General features: G+C 38.1%; 2 protein-coding genes across 5 annotated transcripts in view; both read right to left on the bottom strand.

Annotated features, from left to right (window-relative positions):
* Nucleotides 1–2,938: 2,938 nt before the first annotated feature.
* Nucleotides 2,939–12,594, bottom strand: LOC308092824 (uncharacterized protein; the record flags this gene model as incomplete). Its single annotated transcript, XM_080438923.1, has 2 exons — nt 12,423–12,594; nt 2,939–4,212 (listed from the first exon to the last, which is right to left on the bottom strand). The coding sequence occupies exons 1-2, from the start codon at nt 12,484–12,486 to the stop codon at nt 2,939–2,941; spliced, it is 1,338 nt and encodes a 445-aa protein (XP_080295049.1). The 5' UTR covers nt 12,487–12,594.
* A 7,953-nt stretch (nt 12,595–20,547) lies between these two features.
* The window catches only part of pcyt1aa (phosphate cytidylyltransferase 1A, choline a), a 42,807-nt gene continuing 37,857 nt past the window's right edge, over nt 20,548–25,497 (bottom strand). For all 4 annotated transcript variants that reach the window (XM_080439084.1, XM_080439082.1, XM_080439083.1 and 1 more), the window contains exon 9: nt 20,548–20,887. In XM_080439084.1, coding sequence (XP_080295210.1) covers nt 20,654–20,887 — 234 coding nt within the window. In that variant the 3' untranslated portion in view covers nt 20,548–20,653. The remainder of the gene's footprint in view (nt 20,888–25,497) is intronic.

The following is a 25,497-nucleotide window of genomic DNA, read 5'->3' as shown; positions in this document are numbered from 1 at the left end:
CTGTATTCTATGATCCTATAGTTTACTGAGACACTACACTGTCTCTCTGTATTCTATGATCCTATAGTTTACTGAGACACTACACTGTCTCTGTATTCTATGATCCTATAGTTTACTGAGACACTACACTGTCTCTGTATTCTATGATCCTATAGTTTACTGAGACACTACACTGTCTCTCTGTATTCTATGATCCTATAGTTTACTGAGACACTACACTGTCTCTCTGTATTCTATGATCCTATAGTTTACTGAGACACTACACTGTCTCTCTGTATTCTATGATCCTATAGTTTACTGAGACACTACACTGTCTCTCTCTATTCTATGATCCTATAGTTTACTGAGACACTACACTGTTCTCTGTATTCTATGATCCTATAGTTTACTGAGACACTACACTGTCTCTCTGTATTCTATGATAGTTTACTGAGACACTACACTGTCTCTATGTATTATATGATCCTATAGTTTACTGAGACACTACACTGTCTCTGTATTCTATGATCCTATAGTTTACTGAGACACTACACTGTCTCTATGTATTCTATCATGATCCTATAATTTACTGAGACACTACACTGTCTCTATGTATTCTATGATCCTATAGTTTACTGAGACACTACACTGTCTCTATGTATTATATGATCCTATAGTTTACTGAGACACTACACTGTCTCTATGTATTCTATGATCCTATAGTTTACTGAGACACTACACTGTCTCTGTATTCTATGATCCTATAGTTTACTGAGACACTACACTGTCTCTCTGTATTCTATAATCCTATAGTTTACTGAGACACTACACTGTCTCTGTATTCTATGATCCTATAGTTTACTGAGACACTACACTGTCTCTATGTATTCTATGATCCTATAGTTTACTGAGACACTACACTGTCTCTATGTATTATATGATCCTATAGTTTACTGAGACACTACACTGTCTCTGTATTATATGATCCTATAGTTTATTGAGACACTACACTGTCTCTGTATTCTATGATCCTATAGTTTACTGAGACACTACACTGTCTCTGTATTCTATGATCCTATAGTTTACTGAGACACTGCACTGTCTCTGTATTCTATGATCCTATAGTTAACTGAGACACTACAATGTCTCTCTATATTCTATTATCCTATAGTTTACTGAGACACTACACTGTCTCTCTGTATTCTATGATCCTATAGTTTACTGAGACACTACACTGTCTCTCCGTATTCTATGATCCCGTAGTTTACTGAGACACTACACTGTCTCTCTATGTATTCTATGATCCTATAGTTTACTGAGACACTACACTGTCTCTCTATGTATTCTATGATCCTATAGTTTACTGAGACACTACACTGTCTCTCTGTATTCTATGATCATGTAGTTTACTGAGACACTACACTGTCTCTCTATGTGTTCTATGATATGTTGAGGAACAAATGCCACCCTTTTAACATTGGCCTGTTATAGCGCCACCAGCAGGTCTAATTTAGCAAAAAAAAAAAAATTGCACAAAATGCCTCAAACCATGAGTGCTGTGTCCGATTGCCGTGCAAGGCCTAAGAACAAATGTAACCCTTTAAACATTGGCCTATTATAGCGCCACCAGGAGGCCACAATAACCTACTTGACCTTGCGGAGACCTGTGCTCCGAGGAGCACTTTTTCTAGTTCATATTCATTCATATGCATTCATATGCATTCATATGCATTAATATTCATTCATATGCATTCATATACATTCATATTCATTCATATGCATTCATATGCATTCATATGCATTCATATTCATTCATATGCATTCATATGCATTCATATGCAGGGCTCCACACTAACTTTTTAATCCAGGAGTGTCGTATTAATTATGTAACTGTTGTTTTGGTAAAAAATATAGATATTTTACAGAAGGAGAAGAAATTCAAAAACATGCAGACCAACTCACTGTAAAAGGTTAAAGAATAAATCATGCACACAAACAATCATACTAATAATCTGCCACATGAACAGTTTAGACATGTATGTGATAACTTCCACATGAACAGTTTAGACATGTATGTGATAACTCCCACATGAACAGTTTAGACATGTATGTGATAACTCCCACATGAACAGTTTAGACATGTATGTGATAACTCCCACATGAACAGTTTAGACATGTATGTGATAACTCCTACATGAATAATGGGATTTACACATTGATAATAACAAAGGGTCATATTTGCTACTAGCACTGGTGTTCCTATTACATATATTATATCTATATTTATATTATATATATTTGCTACTATATTTCAATTATTGAAACAATGAATCAGAAGTTACTCAGACGCTACCCAGTACTTTAGTTTTTTTTAACTAAATCATTTCTTAATCTCATTCAAGTAATTATTTGAGTGACTTCTACTTGAGTCGGTATTTTAACTCTCTCAGTGCCAATGTATTTTAACTCTCTCAGTGCCAATGAAAAAAAAAAATACTCATACTGTTTTTCAAAGTAAAAACAAATAGCTTAGGAAGAGAGATACAGCCTTTTTCAGTTATAAGTTAAACAAAGAGTGAATGGAACTGCAAATCTTCAGATAATGATATCTTGGGTTCTGAATTGTTTTTTGCAAAAAATATATATATATATATTTTTTTTAAACTCTGGATTTCTGGTTTTGGCACTGAGGGCATTCAGAAAAACCTCGGGATATCTCGTTGTGTGGTACTGAGAGAGTTAAAGTAACAATACTTTTAGCTTTTGGCTACTTTACTCTCATCCTGGATTAGAACAGTGTTTGGCTACTCTACCCTCCTCTGGTGACTTGTCATTGTCATCCTGATTAGAATGAATGATCATACAGTCTGTGTCACATTATATATAATATATATATATTATATATATATATATATTATATATAAGACTCTTTTACTGTTCAGCGTTCCACAAACTGCAGCTACAGTTTTTTCCCCTCTGAATGAGTCCTCATGTGTCTTTTTAGATCACCCGTTTGACCACATCCTTTGCCACAGACCGGACAAGTAAAGGGTTTTTCCCCTGTATGAGTCCTCATGTGAATCTTCAGATCGCTCATTTGACCGCATCCTTTGCCGCAGACCGTACAAGTGAAGGGCTTCTCCCCTGTATGAGTCCTCATGTGTCTTTTCAAATCACCGCTCTGACCATAGCCTTTGCTACAAACTGTGCAAGTAAAGGGCTTTTCCACTGTGTGACTCATCATATGTGTTTTTAGGTGGCCCATGTGAGAGCAGCCCTTGCCACAAAGTGCACATGTAAAGGGTCTTTCCCCTGTATGAATCCTCATGTGTGACTTTAGATGACCTATTTGCCCACATCCTTTGCCACAGACTGTACAAGTAAAGGGTTTTTCCCCTGTGTGAGTCCTCATGTGTGTTTTTAGATTACCCATGTGAGTACAGCCTTTACCACAGACTGTACAAGTAAAGGGCTTTTCCCCCGTATGAGTCCTTGTGTGGGTTTTTAGATCACGCTTTTGACTGAAAGCTTTGCCACAAACTGCACACCTAAAGGGTTTTTCTCCCGTATGAATCCTCATGTGTTTCTTTAGATCCCCCTTGTGGTTCCAGCCTTTGCCACAGACTGTGCAGCTAAAGGGTTTTCCCACTTCAGTGTCAGATTGAGAACAGTGTGAAGAGAGGACTTGGTCAGCTGACTGATCTCCCCGGCTCTCCTCACACTCCTCACTGTCTTCAGAGTCAGATTCAGAACAGTGTGAAGAGAGGAGCTGCTCATCACTGGTTGATTGTGATGAAACCCAGTACTTTATATAAGCTTGTGTTTTCATGTGTTCAGTGGAGGTGCTGGCTAGAGGCTCCGTGTCTCTGTTATCTTCATCATCTTCACGTTTCACTGCTGGTAATGTCATCGTTGATCCATCAGCCTCCTCTGGTCTCTGAAGAAGCTCCTCCTCCTGCTCCTCTTTAATGTGTGGAGGCTCTGGTTCCTCCTGGACCAGACTGGAGCTCCTCTGGTTCCTCTCTGGTTCCTCCTGGACCAGACTGGAGCTCCTCTGGTTCCTCTCTGATTCCTCCTGGACCAGACTGGAGCTCCTCTGGTTCCTCTCTGATTCCTCCTGGACCAGACTGGAGCTCCTCTGGTTCCTCTCTGATTCCTCCTGGACCAGACTGGAGCTCCTCTCCTGATGTTCAGAGGAAATCTCATCTTTAAAGACACGGAGGTCAAGGATGTCTAGGAGGAAAAAGATACAATGAGACAAAACCAATAGATAAAGATACAATGAGACAAACCAATAGATAAAGATACAATGAGACAAACCAATAGATAAAGATACAATGAGACAAAACCAATAGATAAAGATACAATGAGACAAAACCAATAGATAAAGATACAATGAGACAAACCAATAGATAAAGATACAATGAGACAAACCAATAGATAAAGATACAATGAGACAAACCAATAGATAAAGATACAATGAGACAAACCAATAGATAAAGATACAATGAGACAAACCAATAGGTTAATACATCAAAGGTAAAGTTTGCATTTTTTCATGCAGTGTTTCTTCTCTTCTGTAGATGTTGTAGATGGAGGAAGTATTATCAAGTATATCAAATACAGGCGTTGACACTAACGGCTGCCCGACTGCCCGTGGCAGGTAAATAAGACTTTCGGCCAGGTGGAGTTTGTTTTCCTGTTGCCCGACCGGGCAAGTGCATGTTTGAGGGAGGACACAACCGTCTTTAGTTTGCTATAAACACAACACCAGATATCTGTCTAAACATCTGAACGTGGCCAGAGCGCTCAGCCAGCAATGTTCAGATTTTGCCAATAAGGATGGAACAGGAAAATCGGACAGATCCGTCTTAATCACATGACCATAGAGATAACGTGTACCGATTTGCATGACGTTTGGACAAATCTGTAGGAGCAACATAAAAAAAAGTGTTTTGCAAAAATCGTCTTCCTGGTGGCACTATAATAGTATATATATATTGAAATTCTTTATTCGGACTAACCCCTTGAGATGAACCATCTCGTTTTCAAGGGGCTCCGCAGTTACAGAATACATACTAATACATTTAGGAAACAGAACAAAACAAAACAAAACATAAATAAACAGGACAAAACAACATCAATCAAGGGGGAAAACAAGACAAAACATACAACAATAACACAACAACAATACACAAAGCACATACAGTACATGAATGAATTATTGTGTCATAGATCTGTTACTGATAATTAGTGAAAACATGAGCAGGTAGTCTCAAGGTGAGAGGACAGCGCAGTTTTAAACAATTGAGGAGATGATATTGACCGAATAAGAACAGGTAGGTTGTTCCAGTCAGAAGGCGCTTTAAACCTAAAGGATTTTTTGGAAACCAAATTAAATACACGTGGAACATCAAAGTAAACTTGTGCACAATGTCTCAGTTGGTGTCTAGAGGTAAAATGATTCATATACTGTTTGAGATACTGTGGGTAATTAAAGTAGATACATTTAAAAATGAACTGTAACCAGTGCTGCTGTCGTCTTACTGTGGGAGATGGCAAGTTAAGGTTTTCATACATGGTACAATGATGAGTCATATAAGGACAGCCAAGAACAAATCTACATAAACGGTTGTATATTGTATTAAGTGGAAGAAGGTTATTTTTAGATGCAGTCTGATAGACTACATCAGCATAATCCATAATAGGAAGTATGAGTTGAAGAGCAAGTTTTTTTCTAACTGTAAGTGCAAAACATTTTCTGTTACGGTAGAGAACACCAGTACTAAAATTAATTTTTCTAACAATGTTGTCAATGTGACATTTGAATGCAAGTTCAGAATCAAGCCATAGGCCCAGATATTTGATGTGATCAACTCTATGCAGTTGCGTACCGTCAAGACAAGTGATATTATATGATTGATTTAAGATTCTGTTTAGTTCCAAAAAGCATAGTGTTTGTTTTTGTTTTGTTGATGAGTAATTTATTTGCCGAGAGCCATAATTCGAGATGATTGAAATTTTATTGTAATGTTGACTGGATTTGTGATATGGTAGTTTGTGATGTATATATTACTGTGTCATCTGCATAGAGTTGCACATTACAACCCAAAATAATTGAGGGGAGATCATTGATAAAAATAGAAAACAAGAGTGGGCCTAAGGTTGAACCTTGCGGTACACCTCGTTCCTGCACTGCTAAACCAGATTTATTGTCCTGTATAACAACACACTGTTTTCTGTTGTGAAGATAGGAATTAAACCAAAGTAGGGCATTGCGTGAGAGACCAATAGAGTACAGTTTGTCTAATAGAAGGTAGTGGTCGACCAGATCAAATGCTTTTGTTAAATCAATAAAAATTGAGCCTCTCAGATTATTATTACCAGATGCAGAAAAAATATCGTTTGTTAATTTTAATAGAGCAGTAGTTGTAGAATGATTGGAGCGAAAACCAGATTGAAAAGGTGATAAAATATTATTGTTGCTAAGATATTTAGACAATTGGTTGTAAATTAGTTTTTCGATTTTTTTTGCTATGGAACAGATAATTGAGATTGGTCTGTAATTATTGGGATCAAGTGCATTGCCCGCTTTGTGCAGAGGAGTGATTCGTGAACACTTCCAGATCGATGGTATTTCATGAGTTGATAAAGACAGATTAAAAAGATCACAGAGAGGGTACATAAGGATGTGTGGAGCTAGTTTAAGAAATTTGCTTTCTATACCATCTAAGCCAGGGCCACTACACACTTTGAGATCATTAATGGCTTTAAGAACATCAACAGGTGAGATTTTCATGAAGGAGAAGGAGCTATGGCAAGGTGGTGCACTATTAAAGATAACATAAGGATCGTGCATTGTGGGAGTATAGACTGAAGAGAAGTGATTGTTAAAAGCTTGCGCTACTAAAAGAGGATTATGTATTAAGGTGTTATTAACTTTTAATTGATTGCAGTGAGCATTTTTATCAGATGAATTAGTTATTGTTTTTATTTTTTTCCAGAATTATTTAGGATTTTTGAAATCATGATTAAGAGATTCTGTATAATAGTTCGATTTTGCATTCCTAGTCATTATTTTACTTTTATTTCTTAACTGTCTGTATTTTTCCCAGTTTGCAGGATCCTTTGTCTTACGGTATAAAGCCCATGCCTTGTCCCTCTGCCTGAAAGTACTTGTTAGCTCAGTTGTGATCCATGGAAGGTGGTTACCCTTTACCTTAATGGTTTTGAAGGGAGCATGCTTGTCGATAATTCGAGTGAGTTCAGAATATAAGAAACTCCATGCATCGTGAACATTTGAGATTATTTGGTATCGGTCCCAATTAACTGAAATTAAATCATTAATGAATTCATCAATATGAATTTTCTTATCTTGCCTAATTTTGATTAATTTTGGGGGAAGTTTGGGTAATCTAATTTTCCAGATGCAGTATACCATGCAATGATCGCTAAAGCAATCAGACATGATACCTGATTTAATAATCCGATTTGGATGTGAGACCAAAATCCAATCTAGCAGGGATTGGCATGTGGGTGTGACCCGAGTGGGCTCACTAATTAACTGAGTTAGGTTCAAGTTCCCAATAATGTTTTTAGCATTCTTAGAAGCTTTGTCCAACCAATCTCGGTTAAAGTCACCTAAAAGTACAAGTTCATTTTTATCACTAATAGAGTTAATAGTGGAGACTATACAATTGAAAGAGTCAACAGGTGATGAAGGAGGTCTATAGATGTTTCCAATTATTATATACTTGTTTTCATGTAGAATTACTTTTACAGAAATGCTTTCGAAATGAACAGGTTCAACTGTAGGCACAATTAATTCAGAAGCAAGATCTGCTGAAACATATGTCACTACACCACCACACCTCGTAGCTCTGTCAGCTCTGTATATTACATAGTTGGTTAGTTTAATTTCATTATTAGATATTTTATTATTAAGCCAGGTTTCTGATAGTGTAATTATTTTGAGTTTGTGTTGTTCAACCCACGGCCGAAGTAAGTCGATTTTGTGTTTGAGGCTCCTTATATTCAGATGTACTATTAAGTCCTTTCGTATTATCCATCTTGATTCTTAATATTTACGAGAATACCGAAAATAGGGCAATGTGAAAAGGTTGGCATTTGTTCCTAAACGTAGTGGGAATGTCGGTGCAAAGTTGCACAGCAATTGGACGCTGCGTTCATGATTTGAGGCATTGTGTTCAAAACGGGCCACTGCTGCAAACTTTAGAAGCCAATCAGGATGGAATATCACATGACTATTAAGATCATGTGTACCGATTTGCGTGATACTTGGATACAATTTGGTGTAATATCAAAACATGTGTTTCACATAAGTCGTCCCCCTGGTGGCGCTATAAAAGACAGATGTGAAAAATGCAGGAAAAAGGTTTTTCCTTGGCCTCTAGAAAGTGTGCATACAAAGTTTTACGCAGATCGGTGCAGTTATAGGTAAAAAAAAATGATTTCAAGTCACATTTATTTGTCTTTTAAGTGACATTTAGAGTGTAAATATTTGTAAACCTGGTTTTCAGTTTCTGACAGCAGGCTAGTTGTTTGCTAAGTAACTTCCAAAGCTCACGTGGTTTGTTTATGTTTTCGTCAACTTTATCATCGAGGTAGTTTTTTAGCAGATCTGGTCATGGCAGTTACCTTATTTCTTTAGCTTTATATTGCACTGTTTTTGGAGATTCACATGGTGGGTTTGAGATCCTTGTTGAAGCCATTTAGCGAGCTTGGTCTTACATTTATGAACTTTGAAAAATGTTGTCTCTCACTTTCATAGCAGTCAGCATGTCCGAATTCATCCATGGCTCCGAGCGGGCTTTAACCCTGATGGTTCTCATGGGAGCCAATTGCTATTTAATATTGAATGTGTACTGCTGAGTTCATCAGACCAGTCCAGTCTCTCCAGTCTGTGATTAAAGGCCTCACTAGAGTAGGTTTTTGACAGTCGGCCTTAGTTCTTTTTTTTTTTACGGATTCAAAAGATCATATAATGATCACTTAGCCTGCATACAATAACCTCACTTTTGGAGATTTATTAGAATGAGATCTATGGTGGTTTGAGTAAAATCACAAGAGATCTATGTAGCGATGGAGCCCGAAAACCGGGTCCATTATATACCCGGGCATGAATTTATCGAGACCCGGGTTTCGATAAGCTTTGGGCTTGTCGAGCCTGTTATCGAGCGGCCCATGACGTCATGTCTAAACTATCAAAACGTGTATTGACGTGTAAGTGTATTTAGCTGCAAGTTGAGCCAAACAGCGCTGCCCGGGGAAACAAGGAAGATGAATTTTACTGGCTCACTACATCACTATTTTAAGGGGACTGTAAGCGTTCATTTGGTTCCATTTGTACACTCCGGTGGTTGCGTCGTTGTTGTGTTTACATGTGCGGTGTAGCGGTGAAACAATGGCGTTAACGAGTGAAACTCTCAAAAGTTTCACTCGTCCTCTTCTACCCAAGGTAGCAAGTCTCCGTTGACAATTTTAATAATAATCCGTTTGGGATCTCCCTGTGAATGAATAACTAGTGTTGCTTGAGCGTGTTCGTCTTCTCAGTCTATCGTTGCCAAAAATGGCAGATCTACAAGCTCACAACGTGGTGCGAACAGACGCAGTGTGAACTTGGAGATCGGCTATGTTTGGTGCGCGACACGGTCGTACGATGAAGTATAAATTGCGCTTTTAAAGTGACAGTACACACATTAACCGTTTCTTCAATATTATTTTCCAAAAGTAAAAAGGTCACTTGCCTTCTGTCTGTTAGAAAAGTACTGTATTTGAAGGCCCTAGTAAAATGTAGTGAGAGTGATATATCTTTGTTAAAACAAAGAAAAAATAATAGAAAAAATAAATAAGCATTTTTTGTTTATAAAGAGTTGAAGAGACTTCAAGAGATTTTATAGTAATTATTACAGTACTATTCATAATATAAAGCCATTTAACACTTATTGCACATTATATGAATGGTTGTTTTAATGATAGGCAAAAATATTTTTAACTTTTGTCATTACTTCTACAAATTGTGTCCAAACATCACGCAACTCGGTACACATTATCTCTGTAGTCATGTGATCAAGACGCATCTGTCCCATTCTTCATATTCCATCAACATTGCTGGCCCACAATAACCTACCTGACCTGGTGGAGACCTGTGCCCGAGGAGCACTTTTTATAGATTATTCTAGATAATAATTATAACAATAATTAATTATAAACAATACAACTATTATAACCTATTATATAATAATAATAATAATAATAATAATAATATAATAATAATAAGGGTAATAATAATAGTAATAATAATAATAATAATAGCTTACTGTCTCCATGGTGTTTTTAATATAAGGGTAATGATAATAATAATGATAATAATAATAATAATAATAATAATAATAATAATAATAATAATAATAATAATATTGATAGCTTACTGTCTGCATGGTGTTTTTAATATAATAATAATAATAATAGTAATAATAATAATAATAATAATAGCTTACTGTCTGCAGGTGTTTTTAATATAAGGGTAATAATAATAGTAATAATAATAATAATAATAATAATAATAATAGCTTACTGTCTGCATGGTGTTTTTAATATAATAATAATAATAATAATAGTAATAATAATAATAATAATAATAATAATAATAATAATAGCTTACTGTATGCATGGTGTTTTTAATATAATAATAATAATAATAATAATAATAATAGTAATAATAATAATAGTAATAATAATAATAATAGCTTACTGTATGCATGGTGTTTTTAATATAATAATAATAATAATAATAATAATAATAATAATAATAATAATAGCTTACTGTCTGCAGGGTGTTTTAATATAATAATAATAATAATAATAATAATAATAGCTTACTGTCTGCAGGGTGTTTTAATATAATAATAATAATAATAATAATAGCTTACTGTCTGCATGGTGTTTTTAATATAATAATAATAATAATAATAATAATAATAATAATAATAATAATAGCTTACTGTCTGCAGGTTTTTTTTAATATAATAATAATAATAATAATAATAATAATAATAGCTTACTGTCTGCATGGTGTTTTTAATATAATAATAATAATAATAATAATAATAATAATAATAATAATAATAATAATAGCTTACTGTCTGCAGGTTTTTTTTAATATAATAATAATAATAATAATAGCTTACTGTCTGCATGGTGTTTTTAATATAATAATGATAATAATAATAATAATAATAATAGCTTACTGTCTGCATGGTGTTTTTAATATAATAGTAATAATAATAATAATAATAATAATAATAGCTTACTGTCTGCAGGGTGTTTTTAATATAATAGTAATAATAATAATAATAATAATAATAGCTTACTGTCTGCAGGGTGTTTTTAATATAATAGTAATAATAATAATAGTAATAATAATATTGATAGCTTACTGTCTGCATGGTGTTTTTAATATAATAATAATAATAATAGTAATAATAATAATAATAATAATAGCTTACTGTCTGCAGGTGTTTTTAATATAAGGGTAATAATAATAGTAATAATAATAATAATAATAATAATAATAATAATAATAGCTTACTGTCTGCATGGTGTTTTTAATATAATAATAATAATAATAATAATAGTAATAATAATAATAATAATAGCTTACTGTATGCATGGTGTTTTTAATATAATAATAATAATAATAATAATAATAGTAATAATAATAATAGTAATAATAATAATAATAGCTTACTGTATGCATGGTGTTTTTAATATAATAATAATAATAATAATAATAATAATAATAATAATAGCTTACTGTCTGCAGGGTGTTTTAATATAATAATAATAATAATAATAATAATAATAATAGCTTACTGTCTGCAGGGTGTTTTAATATAATAATAATAATAATAATAATAATAGCTTACTGTCTGCATGGTGTTTTTAATATAATAATAATAATAATAATAATAATAATAATAATAATAATAATAATAATAGCTTACTGTCTGCAGGTTTTTTTTAATATAATAATAATAATAATAATAATAGCTTACTGTCTGCATGGTGTTTTTAATATAATAATAATAATAATAATAATAATAATAATAATAATAATAATAGCTTACTGTCTGCATGGTGTTTTTAATATAATAATGATAATAATAATAATAATAGCTTACTGTCTGCATGGTGTTTTTAATATAATAGTAATAATAATAATAATAATAGCTTACTGTCTGCAGGGTGTTTTTAATATAATAGTAATAATAATAATAATAATAATAATAGCTTACTGTCTGCAGGGTGTTTTTAATATAATAGTAATAATAATAATAGTAATAATAATAATAATAATAATAATAGCTTACTGTCTGCATGGTGTTTTTAATGTAATAGTAATAATAATAATAATAGCTTACTGTCTGCATGGTGTTTTTCTCCCTCCTCTGACGTCATGTGTTCACAGATCTCCTTGTGACTCATTTTATCTCCTTTATGTTTATTAAAACATTTACAGTTATAATATATAGAGTGATATAATATATAATGTATATAATATACAATAATAATGAATCACATTCAGCTGCAAAGCTCTTTGTTTCTTTGTTTCCGCCATGAAAAAAAACTACAAACAACAAGCCTTTACTTCCGGGTCAATGTGCGTCACGCATGCGCAAAGAAAGCATCCAGACACTGTTGCCTTAGCGCATGTCGCCACCTGGTGGACAAAGTGTGTCCCTGCAGTAAAACATATCGATAGCACTGCAAGGGGAAGAAGGACCCCCAAACAGACCCCCATCTGAAAAGGTTTTGTCAGAAGAGATGATTTATGTAAAAGAAAAAAACATATATAAAACATTTTGAAAAGCTAGCTGTGAAGCTTGTAGATTTTGTAGCAATTTATGAATAGGCCTACTATTATCATATTATATTATATTATTTACTTTCTGATAGATGAACCAGCGACTGTTACAGGTGGAGCGAGAGTTTTACTATTATTGTTTATTAACAATAATAATACATAAAACATTCACACACAGACAGACAGACACGCAGACAGACAGACAGACAGACAGACAGACAGACAGACACACAGACAGACAGACACGCAGACAGACAGACAGACAGACAGACACACATTTACTTCACTATAGCCCACCCATCAAACCAAACTTGTAATCATTGGGTAATTAATTATCAGCTCAATTTGTCCCTGTTGTCATTTTTATTCATATTATACCGGAATTGTTTTGCCTTTACTTTGTTTAATTGTATTGATAGTTATTGATCACCATTTTTAAAAACCTGCTCAGTGACTACAGATGGAAATGAGCTCTTTGCTAACTCTGGCTCATTGCGAGAGAGTATGTTTTACCCCCTGTCTGTCCGTCCGTACGTCCGTGTGTCCATCCGTGTGTCTGTCCTGTCCGTCCGTTAGCAGCTAATCTCTGGCACCGTTGGCCCGGCCGCTGCGAAACTGTGGACGCACACTCCCTGGATGCCAATTCAGAACCTCTGGCCCAAAATGTTCAGATTGGCCAGTTATAGCGCCACCAGGAGGCCGATATGTGCAAAACACATTTATTGATACTACTCCTACAGATTTTGTCCAAACATCACACAAATCGGTAAACAGTATCTCTATAGTCATGTGATCAACACAGATTTATCCGATTTCCCATATTCCATCCTGATTGCCTAAGATTGGCTTCCAAAGTTTGCAGGATTGGTCAGTTTTGAACAAAATGCCTCAAATCATGAATGCAGCTTGCAATTTCCGTGAAATTTCACACGCACATTTCTATTAGGACGAGGAACAAATGGAAGAAAGGAAGAAATGCCAACCTTTTCACATTGGCCTGTTATAGTGCCACCAGCAGGTCTAATTTTGCAAAACATATTTTTGGAACAAAATGCCTCAAATCATGAATGCAGTGTCCGATTGCAGTGAAAAGCCCTGGCTTGAACAAATGGCACCCTTTTCACATTGGCATATTATAGCGCCACCAGGATGCCACAATAACGTACCTGACCTGGCGGAGACCTGTGCTCCGAGGAGCACTTTTTCTACTTTACATTGATGTTGTCACAGCTGGCTCTAGGCCATGACAAATATTGGGGAGGAGACCAGGGTAAAATTATTTATTAAGAATCAGGCCTAATGACAATAACTAAAGGAAGGTGAACAAAACATCTTACGGATCCTATGAGGTGTGTAGTCAGTGAATAAGTGGTGTAGGTGTGCATGTGTGGTGCGAGGTTTGTGGATGGAAAGTAACAAACATAATAATCATAAGGGAATGGAGAATGGGGGGATCTCAACAGAGACTGGCCTGGCGTAGCCTGGTATCCAGCCTGCTTCGCTACGTTCGGCTGACTTTTTTTTCTCTCTTCGCTTCTCAGTCTGGAAAGCCTCCCATTGGAAGGTTTTGCAGAACTACACTGGAACTACATATGTTACGTTGGGCAACGTCGTATGTTACGTTGGGCAACGTCGTTGCTGATTGGATGTTGTTCAAACGAATGACGAATCACAACGATCACACTGTTTTTTTGGTCCCGCCCCGCACCACAGACCAATCAGAAGCCACGTTAGGTTTCGAAGCTTTTGGCATGTCCCGCCTCCCTTGGAGATAGGAGGCTTTCCAGACTGAGAAGCGAAGAGAGAAAAAAAAGTCAGCCGAACGTAGCGAAGCAGGCTGGATACCAGGCTAGGCCTGGCGGGGCTTTTATAGCCTCCTGGAGGCACCGGGCCCAGGTGCTCTCCAATGAGCCATCAGAACAGGAGGCCACACCCTGCTCCCCTATAGGGCAAGAGTTAAATGCAAGGCATGCGCACCCACAACCACCCAGACTAGCCCAGCCTATAATATGGGGCATCACAATGTGAAAACTTAAATGTTGATTTATGTGCATACTGTCCCTGGTAAATCAATGAATACATAAAAATCACCACTTAACCGCTACTCTAGTGGTTCATGTGGTCAAACGGATCAATAGAATCTTTCTGCACCTCAGTTAAAGTAGCATCATTTTTTCTGCACCTCAGTGAAGTAAAGTCATTCTTTCTGCACCACAGTTAGGTAGCATCATTCTTTCTGCACCACAGTTAGGTAGCATCATTCTTTCTGCACCACAGTTAAGTAGCATCATTCTTTCTGCACCACAGTTAAGTAGCACCATTCTTTCTGCACCTCAGTTAAGTAGCATATTTTTTTCTGCACCACAGTTAAGTAGCACCATTCTTTCTGCACCTCAGTTAAGTAGCATATTTTTTTCTGCACCACAGTTAAGTAGCACCATTCTTTCTGCACCTCAGTTTGAAATGGTTTTGAAACAGTTTTCCAAAGACTGAGCAGGAGACCAAACGGTGACGGATAAAATAAATGCATTTATTGTCATTTATGTGCAAAGAAGTCAAAAGGCAAACTCACATGTTGTCAGTTGGATGGAGGTTGTTGTCAACATGTCAACATGCTGTTTGTTGCACGTACACACACAACCACGTACACACATAACCGCGTACACACACAACCGTGCACGGTCACTTTCATGCGTGTGGTGCATGGCACGCACACAAGCGCACGCACACACACTTGAGGAAAAGAGTTGTCAAGGACACATACATGTGTGTATAACATATATTTAACACACATACATGTGTGTATAACATATATCTAACACTCAGAGTTGCAGATTCAGTTCAGATTTTGTTTAAATTATATCCAAAGTTGCCCCCTTTCTGTTTCCATGGTTACTAAACAAATATGAACAAAGAAACGAACAACAAGCCAGTTTGAAGTCATGTTAGTCAAAGATTAGGGCTGGAAAATAAAGGAGTATTATATCATTATTGTATCATATAGTGATCCTGGATTTAATCACTTAACCCTATGTTATAGTTTCCCAAAACATTAGAATTTTGAAAGAAAAAAAAGAAGAAAAAGGAGATCATCATAATAAATACGTTTATATTATCATCACAATACGATCTTATCGTCACAATATGATATCCAGGTATTTGATCAAAAATTATTGTGATGTTTTATTTTGTCCACATGGCCCACAAAGCATATACATATATATATACATACATATATATATATACACATATATACATATACATATATATATATATACATACATATATATATATATATATACATACATATACATATATATATACATATATATATACATATACATATACATATATATATATATATATATATATATATATACATATCACTGTTGTATGTCCAAAAACCTAGAATATTTATAAAACCCATAGACAGACACTTTCAAAGCTTTTCCAATACAGCAAAAAAGAGCTACAAGCTCTCAACCATGAGCTTGTAGATTTTCTTGCTACTTTTGTGTGAAACTTTAGCATGACGAAGCAGGGCGTTCATTTATGAAGAAAAACTAAAAACTCTTGGTGTTTTCTGCCCGACAGAGACGAGAATATGAGAGTAAAACCACTAGAGCATTAAGAGCCGTTCTTCAGAACTACAACCATCAGTGCATTCATCTGCTCCTAGACTAACAAACCCTAGCATTCATGACAACTAACACACCCTAGCATTCATGACAACTAACAAACCCTAGCATTCATGACAACCATCATCTGCTCCTAGACTAACACACCCTAGCATTCATGACAACTAACAAACCCTAGCATTCATGACAACTAACAAACCCTAGCATTCATGACAACTAACAAACCCTAGCATTCATGACAACCATCATCTTCTCCTAGACTAACACACCCTAGCATTCATGACAACTAACAAACCCTAGCATTCATGACAACCATCATCTTCTCCTAGACTAACACACCCTAGCATTCATGACAACTAACAAACCCTAGCATTCATAATAACCATCATCTTCTCCTAGACTAACAAACCCTAGCATTCATAACAACCATCATCTTCTCCTAGACTAAACACAAACCCTAGCATTCATAACAACCATCATCTTCTCCTAGACTAACAAACCCTAGCATTCATAACAACCATCATCTTCTCCTAGACTAACAAACCCTAGCATTCATAACAACCATCAACTTCTCCTAGACTAAACACAAACCCTAGCATTCATAACAACCATCATCTTCTCCTAGACTAAACACAAACCCTAGCATTCATAACAACCATCATCTTCTCCTAGACTAACAAACCCTAGCATTCATAACAACCATCAACTTCTCCTAGACTAAACATAAACCCTAGCATTCATGACAACCATCATCTTCTCCTAGACTAAACACAAACCCTAGCATTCATGACAACCATCATCTTCTCCTAGACTAAACACAAACCCTAGCATTCATGACAACCATCATCTTCTCCTAGACTAAACACAAACCCTAGCGCCCTGTTTCTAGGGAGAACATTCGTCAAAGTCAATAACCGATCTACAAGCTCACTAGAGAGCTTGTAGATCGGCTATTTAAAGAGTTTTGGTGCAGAGAAGACAGAAAATAAAATGTCATGTGACACAGTGTGTTGTTAAAGGTATAAGGTGTAAGTGATCTGTATATCCCATAGTAATCATTCTCCTCGTCTCTCCAGCTCTTTAATAAACACAAAATACACTTTCATCATCCAATCAGCAGAGACAATCCCACAAAGATTAAATGTATATAATCATTTATCACTTGTTTCCTTGTGTTCTCTCTCCTGATTGGATGAAATCGGTATCCCAACCTGAACATGTCAAAGATCTGAAGAGACTCTTACTGAACAAACACTCTATAGCAATGATAGGAAAATAGTTATTTAACACTTATTTTAACAAAGAAATCACTTCCATCACTTTTAACGTCAGTAAATGTTCCTTTATGTACAAGAGGATTTATCTCCAAAACATATCAACGCTAAATGACCTAAAACATGTTAACTGTATGTCTAAGAACAAAAAGACTTAGAACATGTTAACTGTATGTCTAAGAACAAAAAGACTTAGAACATGTTAGCTGTATGTCTAAGAACAAAAAGACCTAGAACATGTTAACTGTATGTCTAAGAACAAAAAGACTTAGAACATGTTAACTGTATGTCTAAGAACAAAAAGACTTAGAACATGTTAGCTGTATGTCTAAGGACAAAAAGACTTAGAACATGTTAACTGTATGTCTAAGAACAAAAAGACTTAGAACATGTTAACTGTATGTCTAAGAACAAAAAGACTTAGAACATGTTAGCTGTATGTCTAAGGACAAAAAGACTTAGAACATGTTAGCTGTATGTCTAAGAACAAAAAGACCTAGAACATGTTAACTGTATGTCTAAGAACAAAAAGACTTAGAACATGTTAACTGTATGTCTAAGAACAAAAAGACTTAGAACATGTTAACTAAATGACTTAGAACATGTTAACTGTATGTCTAAGAACAAAAAGACTTAGAACATGTTAACTAAATGACTTAGAACATGTTAACTGTATGTCTAAGAACAAAAAGACTTAGAACATGTTAACTGTATGTCTAAGAACAAAAAGACTTAGAACATGTTAACTAAATGACTTAGAACATGTTAACTGTATGTCTAAGAACAAAAAGACTTAGAACATGTTAACTAAATGACTTAGAACATGTTAACTAACTGTATGTCTAAGAACAAAAAGACCTAGAACATGTTAGCTGTATGTCTAAGAACAAAAAGACTTAGAACATGTTAACTAACTGTATGTCTAAGAACAAAAAGACCTAGAACATGTTAACTGTATGTCTTAGAACATGTTAACTGTATGTCTAAGAACAAAAAGACTTAGAACATGTTAACTGTATGTCTAAGAACAAAAAGACCAAAAAAGAAATACAAGTAAAATAATGATGTAATTGATGTAAAGAGAGACTGTAGTGAACCAGATGTTACAGTGAACGGTCAAACGTGAAGCAAAGCTGGAGACACAGAAACACCAGAAGAAAGAAACAAGAAAACTGATTACTGACCCACTGACCTGACCACTGACCTGATCACTGACCTGATCACTGACCCACTGATCACTGACCCACTGACCCACTGATCACTGACCCACTGATCACTGACCCACTGATCACTGACCCACTGATCACTGACCCACTGATCACTGACCCACTGACCCACTGATCACTGACCCACTGACCTGATCACTGACCCACTGATCACTGACCCACTGACCTGATCACTGACCCACTGATCACTGACCCACTGACCCACTGATCACTGACCCACTGATCACTGACCTGATCACTGACCCACTGATCACTGACCCACTGACCCACTGATCACTGACCCACTGACCTGATCACTGACCCACTGATCACTGACCCACTGATCACTGACCCACTGACCCACTGACCCACTGATCACTGATTTTTTTTTAGATCAGATCAGATGAAAACAATCAGATTTGGGAGCCAGTGTGAACACAGCCTTAGTGACTGACTGACTGACCTGACTAACACAGTGGTTCTCAAAGTGGGGTCCTCGGACCCCCAGGGTTCCTTGAAGGGGTTCCAGGGGAAGTCCCCAGCTAAATGATTGATGGTTCGGAACCAAATGGACCCTAAACAGATCTGTGACTCAAGAGAGGGTACAAATGGAACCAGACGGGTCCATTTGGTTCCATGTGTTCCCCTCTGAGTTATGGGGGTCCGTGGTCTAATGCAAACCATACTAGGGGGTCCATGAAATAAAAAATTTAAAACATTTGGACTAACTGTACCACCCCTCGGTGACAGAGGGGACATAAAACAAAGACTAGTCTTAAGACTAAAGACGTCCTAGTCTTAAGTCTAAAGACGTCCTAGTCTTAAGTCTAAAGACATCCTAGTCTTAAGACCAAAGACGTCCTAGTCTTAAGACGTCCTAGTCTTAAGACTTAAGACGTCCTAGTCTTAAGACTAAAGACGTCCTAGTCTTAAGACTTAAGACGTCCTAGTCTTAAGACTAAATGTGTCCTAGTCTTAAGACTAAAGACGTCCTAGTCTTAAGACTTAAGACGTCCTAGTCTTAAGACTAAATGTGTCCTAGTCTTAAGACTAAAGACGTTCCTAGTCTTAAGACTAAAGACATCCTAGTCTTAAGACTTAAGACGTCCTAGTCTTAAGACTAAAGACGTCCTAGTCTTAAGACGTCCTAGTCTTAAGACTTAAGACGTCCTAGTCTTAAGACTAAAGACGTCCTAGTCTTAAGACTTAAGACGTCCTAGTCTTAAGACTAAATGTGTCCTAGTCTTAAGACTAAAGACGTCCTAGTCTTAAGACTTAAGACGTCCTAGTCTTAAGACTAAATGTGTCCTAGTCTTAAGACTAAAGACGTTCCTAGTCTTAAGACTAAAGACATCCTAGTCTTAAGACTTAAGACGTCCTAGTCTTAAGACTTAAGACGTCCTAGTCTTAAGACTAAAGACGTCCTAGTCTTAAGACTTAAGACGTCCTAGTCTTAAGACTAAAGACGTCCTAGTCTTAAGACTAAATGTGTCCTAGTCTTAAGACTTAAGACGTCCTAGTCTTAAGACTAAATGTGTCCTAGTCTTAAGACTAAAGACGTCCTAGTCTTAAGACTAAAGAAGTCCTAGTCTTAAGACTAAATGTGTCCTAGTCTTAAGACTAAAGACGTTCCTAGTCTTAAGACTAAAGACATCCTAGTCTTAAGGCGGCCTAGTCCTCATCATCTTCATCGCCGTCTTCGCTGATAGGGTACCCCCGTGTGGCGGCGATGCTGCGGTGGTGGAGGGGGCGGGGCGAGGGAGGGGGGGAGGTCTTGGCGAAGAAGGGCAGACGGAAGGAGGTGGGGGAGGGGGAGCGCTCCTCCCTCACAGGGCTGCTGTCAGGACTCTGTCTGGGGCTGATGGCCTGCAGCATGCGGCCCCTCCCCTCCTTTAACATGTGCTTCTGGAGAGAGAGAGAGAGAGAGAGAGAGAGAGAGAGACCTTTAACATATGCTTCTGTAGGAACACAGAGAGAGAGAGAGATGCATCCCTCAGATTGTCTTCTATACACATTCTATTTATTTATTTTTGTACGTTAATCGAATAAACAAGAAGTGTTTTTTGGATAATTGCTTTACAATGTTTACATATCAATAAGGTTGGGTCATCGTCGGGCCAAAAATTGCCGATTGACGATATATTCGTGCTAGAAAAGCAATAATGTGAGAACAGCTCCCAGTCCTTTAAGCTCCAGTTAGCTGTAGTAACGTGACCACACGCTGTAGTAACGTGACCACACGCTGTAGTAACGTGACCACACGCTGTAGTAACGTGACCACACGCTGTAGCAACGTGACCACACGCTGTAGCAACGTGACCACACGCTGTAGCAACGTGACCACACGCTGTAGCAACGTGACCACACGCTGTAGCAACGTGACCACACGCTGTAGCAACGTGACCACACGCTGTAGCAACGTGACCACACGCTGTAGCAACGTGACCACACGCTGTAGCAACGTGACCACACGCTGTAGCAACGTGACCACACGCTGTAGCAACGTGACCACACGCTGTAGCAACGTGACCACACGCTGTAGCAACGTGACCACACGCTGTAGCAACGTGACCACACGCTGTAGCAACGTGACCACACGCTGTAGCAACGTGACCACACGCTGTAGCAACGTGACCACACGCTGTAGTAACGTGACCACACGCTGTAGTAACGTGACCACACGCTGTAGTAACGTGACCACACGCTGTAGTAACGTGACCACACGCTGTAGTAACGTGACCACACGCTGTAGTAACGTGACCACACGCTGTAGCAACGTGACCACACGCTGTAGCAACGTGACCACACGCTGTAGCAACGTGACCACACGCTGTAGCAACGTGACCACACGCTGTAGCAACGTGACCACACGCTGTAGCAACGTGACCACACGCTGTAGCAACGTGACCACACGCTGTAGCAACGTGACCACACGCTGTAGCAACGTGACCACACGCTGTAGCAACGTGACCACACGCTGTAGCAACGTGACCACACGCTGTAGCAACGTGACCACACGCTGTAGCAACGTGACCACACGCTGTAGCAACGTGACCACACGCTGTAGCAACGTGACCACACGCTGTAGTAACGTGACCACACGCTGTAGTAACGTGACCACACGCTGTAGCAACGTGACCACACGCTGTAGCAACGTGACCACACGCTGTAGCAACGTGACCACACGCTGTAGCAACGTGACCACACGCTGTAGCAACGTGACCACACGCTGTAGTAACGTGACCACACGCTGTAGTAACGTGACCACACGCTGTAGTAACGTGACCACACGCTGTAGTAACGTGACCACACGCTGTAGTAACGTGACCACACGCTGTAGTAACGTGACCACACGCTGTAGTAACGTGACCACACGCTGTAGTAACGTGACCACACGCTGTAGTAACGTGACCACACGCTGTAGTAACGTGACCACACGCTGTAGTAACGTGACCACACGCTGTAGTAACGTGACCACACGCTGTAGTAACGTGACCACACGCTGTAGTACCACACGCTGTAGTACCACACGCTGTAGTAACGTGACCACACGCTGTAGTAACGTGACCACACGCTGTAGTAACGTGACCACACGCTGTAGTAACGTGACCACACGCTGTAGTAACGTGACCACACGCTGTAGTAACGTGACCACACGCTGTAGTAACGTGACCACACGCTGTAGTAACGTGACCACACGCTGTAGTAACGTGACCACACGCTGTAGTAACGTGACCACACGCTGTAGTAACGTGACCACACGCTGTAGTAACGTGACCACACGCTGTAGTAACGTGACCACACGCTGTAGTAACGTGACCACACGCTGTAGTAACGTGACTACACGCTGTAGTAACGTGACCACACGCTGTAGTAACGTGACCACACGCTGTAGTAACGTGACCACACGCTGTAGTAACGTGACCACACGCTGTAGTACCACACGCTGTAGTAACGTGACCACACGCTGTAGTAACGTGACCACACGCTGTAGTAACGTGACCACACGCTGTAGTAACGTGACCACACGCTGTAGTAACGTGACCACACGCTGTAGTAACGTGACCACACGCTGTAGTAACGTGACCACACGCTGTAGTAACGTGACCACACGCTGTAGTAACGTGACCACACGCTGTAGTAACGTGACAACACGCTGTAGTAACGTGACCACACGCTGTAGTAACGTGACCACACGCTGTAGTAACGTGACCACACGCTGTAGTAACGTGACCACACGCTGTAGTAACGTGACCACACGCTGTAGTAACGTGACCACACGCTGTAGTAACGTGACCACACGCTGTAGTAACGTGACCACACGCTGTAGTAACGTGACCACACGCTGTAGTAACGTGACCACACGCTGTAGTAACGTGACTACACGCTGTAGTAACGTGACCACACGCTGTAGTAACGTGACCACACGCTGTAGTAACGTGACCACACGCTGTAGTAACGTGACTACACGCTGTAGTAACGTGACTACACACTGTAGTAACATGACTATACGCTGTCAATGAAACAACAAGATGAGACGGCTGACTGTATTTCTGCTGCCATGCACCAAGCTCACTCTCTCACTTGTTTACACAACAAAGAATAATAAAACCTATAAATCACTTCCATAGGATATTCTTTTAGGACTATAAGCTAAGATCACAGGCTAGGAGATGAAGTGAAGTTGAAGCATTGAAGCCTACCTCAGTTTGCAGCAACGATGTGGCCAAACACACCCATCCTAGTTTACTATTTTATAGGTTAACCCTAACCCTAGGACAAATAATATATGGTGGTGCTGTGGGATAAATCACTCGCCCGGGCCGTCCTCCCCTGTAACATGCGTTACTGAGTCATCAACCTTGCAAATGCACAGTGAGGATTTTCAGAAGCTAGAGCTGTAGTTTCAATTTTGTTTTTATATATTTTATAATACAGTCCGTTTAACACCATAAAAGGCATTGTTCCACAGCCTGTTTAACACCAAAAAGGCAACCAGAAACATCCAACCTCAGACCAAAACCTGCATCACTTCAACACTGCAAGCTTACAACGCACTGCGTCGCCTGGACAACGTGTAGATCAGTGTATTTTAGATCTGGACAACGTGTAGATCAGTGTATTTTAGATCTGGACAACATGTAGATCAGTGTATTTTAGATCTGGACAACGTGTAGATCAGTGTATTTTAGATCTGGACAACGTGTAGATCAGTGTATTTTAGATCTGGACAACGTGTAGATCAGAGTATTTTAGATCTGGACAACGTGTAGATCAGTGTATTTTAGATCTGGACAACGTGTAGATCAGTGTATTTTAGATCTAGACAACGTGTAGATCAGTGTATTTTAGATCTGGACAACGTGTAGATCAGTGTATTTTAGATCTGGACAACGTGTAGATCAGTGTATTTTAGATCTGGACAACGTGTAGATCAGTGTATTTTAGATCTGGACAACGTGTAGATCAGTGTATTTTAGCAAGCGAGTCCCTCACACCATGGATCCGCTGAACGTTAATAAAGTAATAGCCTTATAGACTCATGTGTAATGAGAAGAAGAAAGTTTACCCTCAGGACAAAAGGCGAGGAGGGCAAATGGAGAGGATATTATATTTATATATATATAAGCCCTTTCTACTGAACAATTATTCACTCACCTTTGCCGAGGTAAAAGGATGATGCTGGAATCCGCCAATAATCCGATAATTATTGATCAGACCATTATTGATTACTGAGGAGAAACATATCCTAGCCACTGTCTCATATGGAGATTGTAAATGGAGTAATGGACACCACTAGATGTCATCCATACTGTATCCTCATCAGATGGTAAGACTTATCAAGCGGTGATGTGGTCAATATTATAAATTCAACATTGGAGTTGGCACGATCTAAATTATATTTCTAGATCTAAAACTGTGGCTACACTGGCAAACACACTGAGGGTTATAAAAATCAATAATTTCATTGAGTTTGCATATTCTCCCTGTGTCTCCCAGGGTAGTTAATACCCTCACAAAAACATGCAGTAATCCTGGTCTCTATACCGCCTCCCCCATGACAGCCGGGGCGCCTGATGGAGGGGAAGGGACTGGTTGGAATAACGTGTTCCTTCCACTCGCTACGTCCTACCAGGGAAACTCCCCCCTGTCAGGTGACAAGAAGGTCAGTTGGCTCTCATGCATTGAAGGAGGCATGAGCTCGGCCCTGGCCGAGCCCCCCCATGTTTAAACTTAGTTTAAACATGGGGGGGCTTTACAGAAACAGTGTAAAACATAGTTTAAACATGGGGGGGCTTTACAGAAACAGTGTAAAACATAGTTTAAACATGGGGGGGCTTTAAAGAAACAGTGTAAAACATAGTTTAAACATGGGGGGGCTTTACAGAAACAGTGTAAAACATAGTTTAAACATGGGGGGGCTTTAAAGAAACAGTGTAAAACATAGTTTAAACATGGGGGGGCTTTAAAGAAACAGTGTAAAACATAGTTTAAACATGGGGGGGCTTTACAGA

This window comes from Gymnoscopelus braueri (genome assembly GCF_963280865.1).
Source record: "Gymnoscopelus braueri genome assembly, chromosome: 10".
NCBI lineage: Eukaryota > Metazoa > Chordata > Actinopteri > Myctophiformes > Myctophidae > Gymnoscopelus > Gymnoscopelus braueri.
This window is presented reverse-complemented; position numbering and strand designations above follow the sequence as displayed.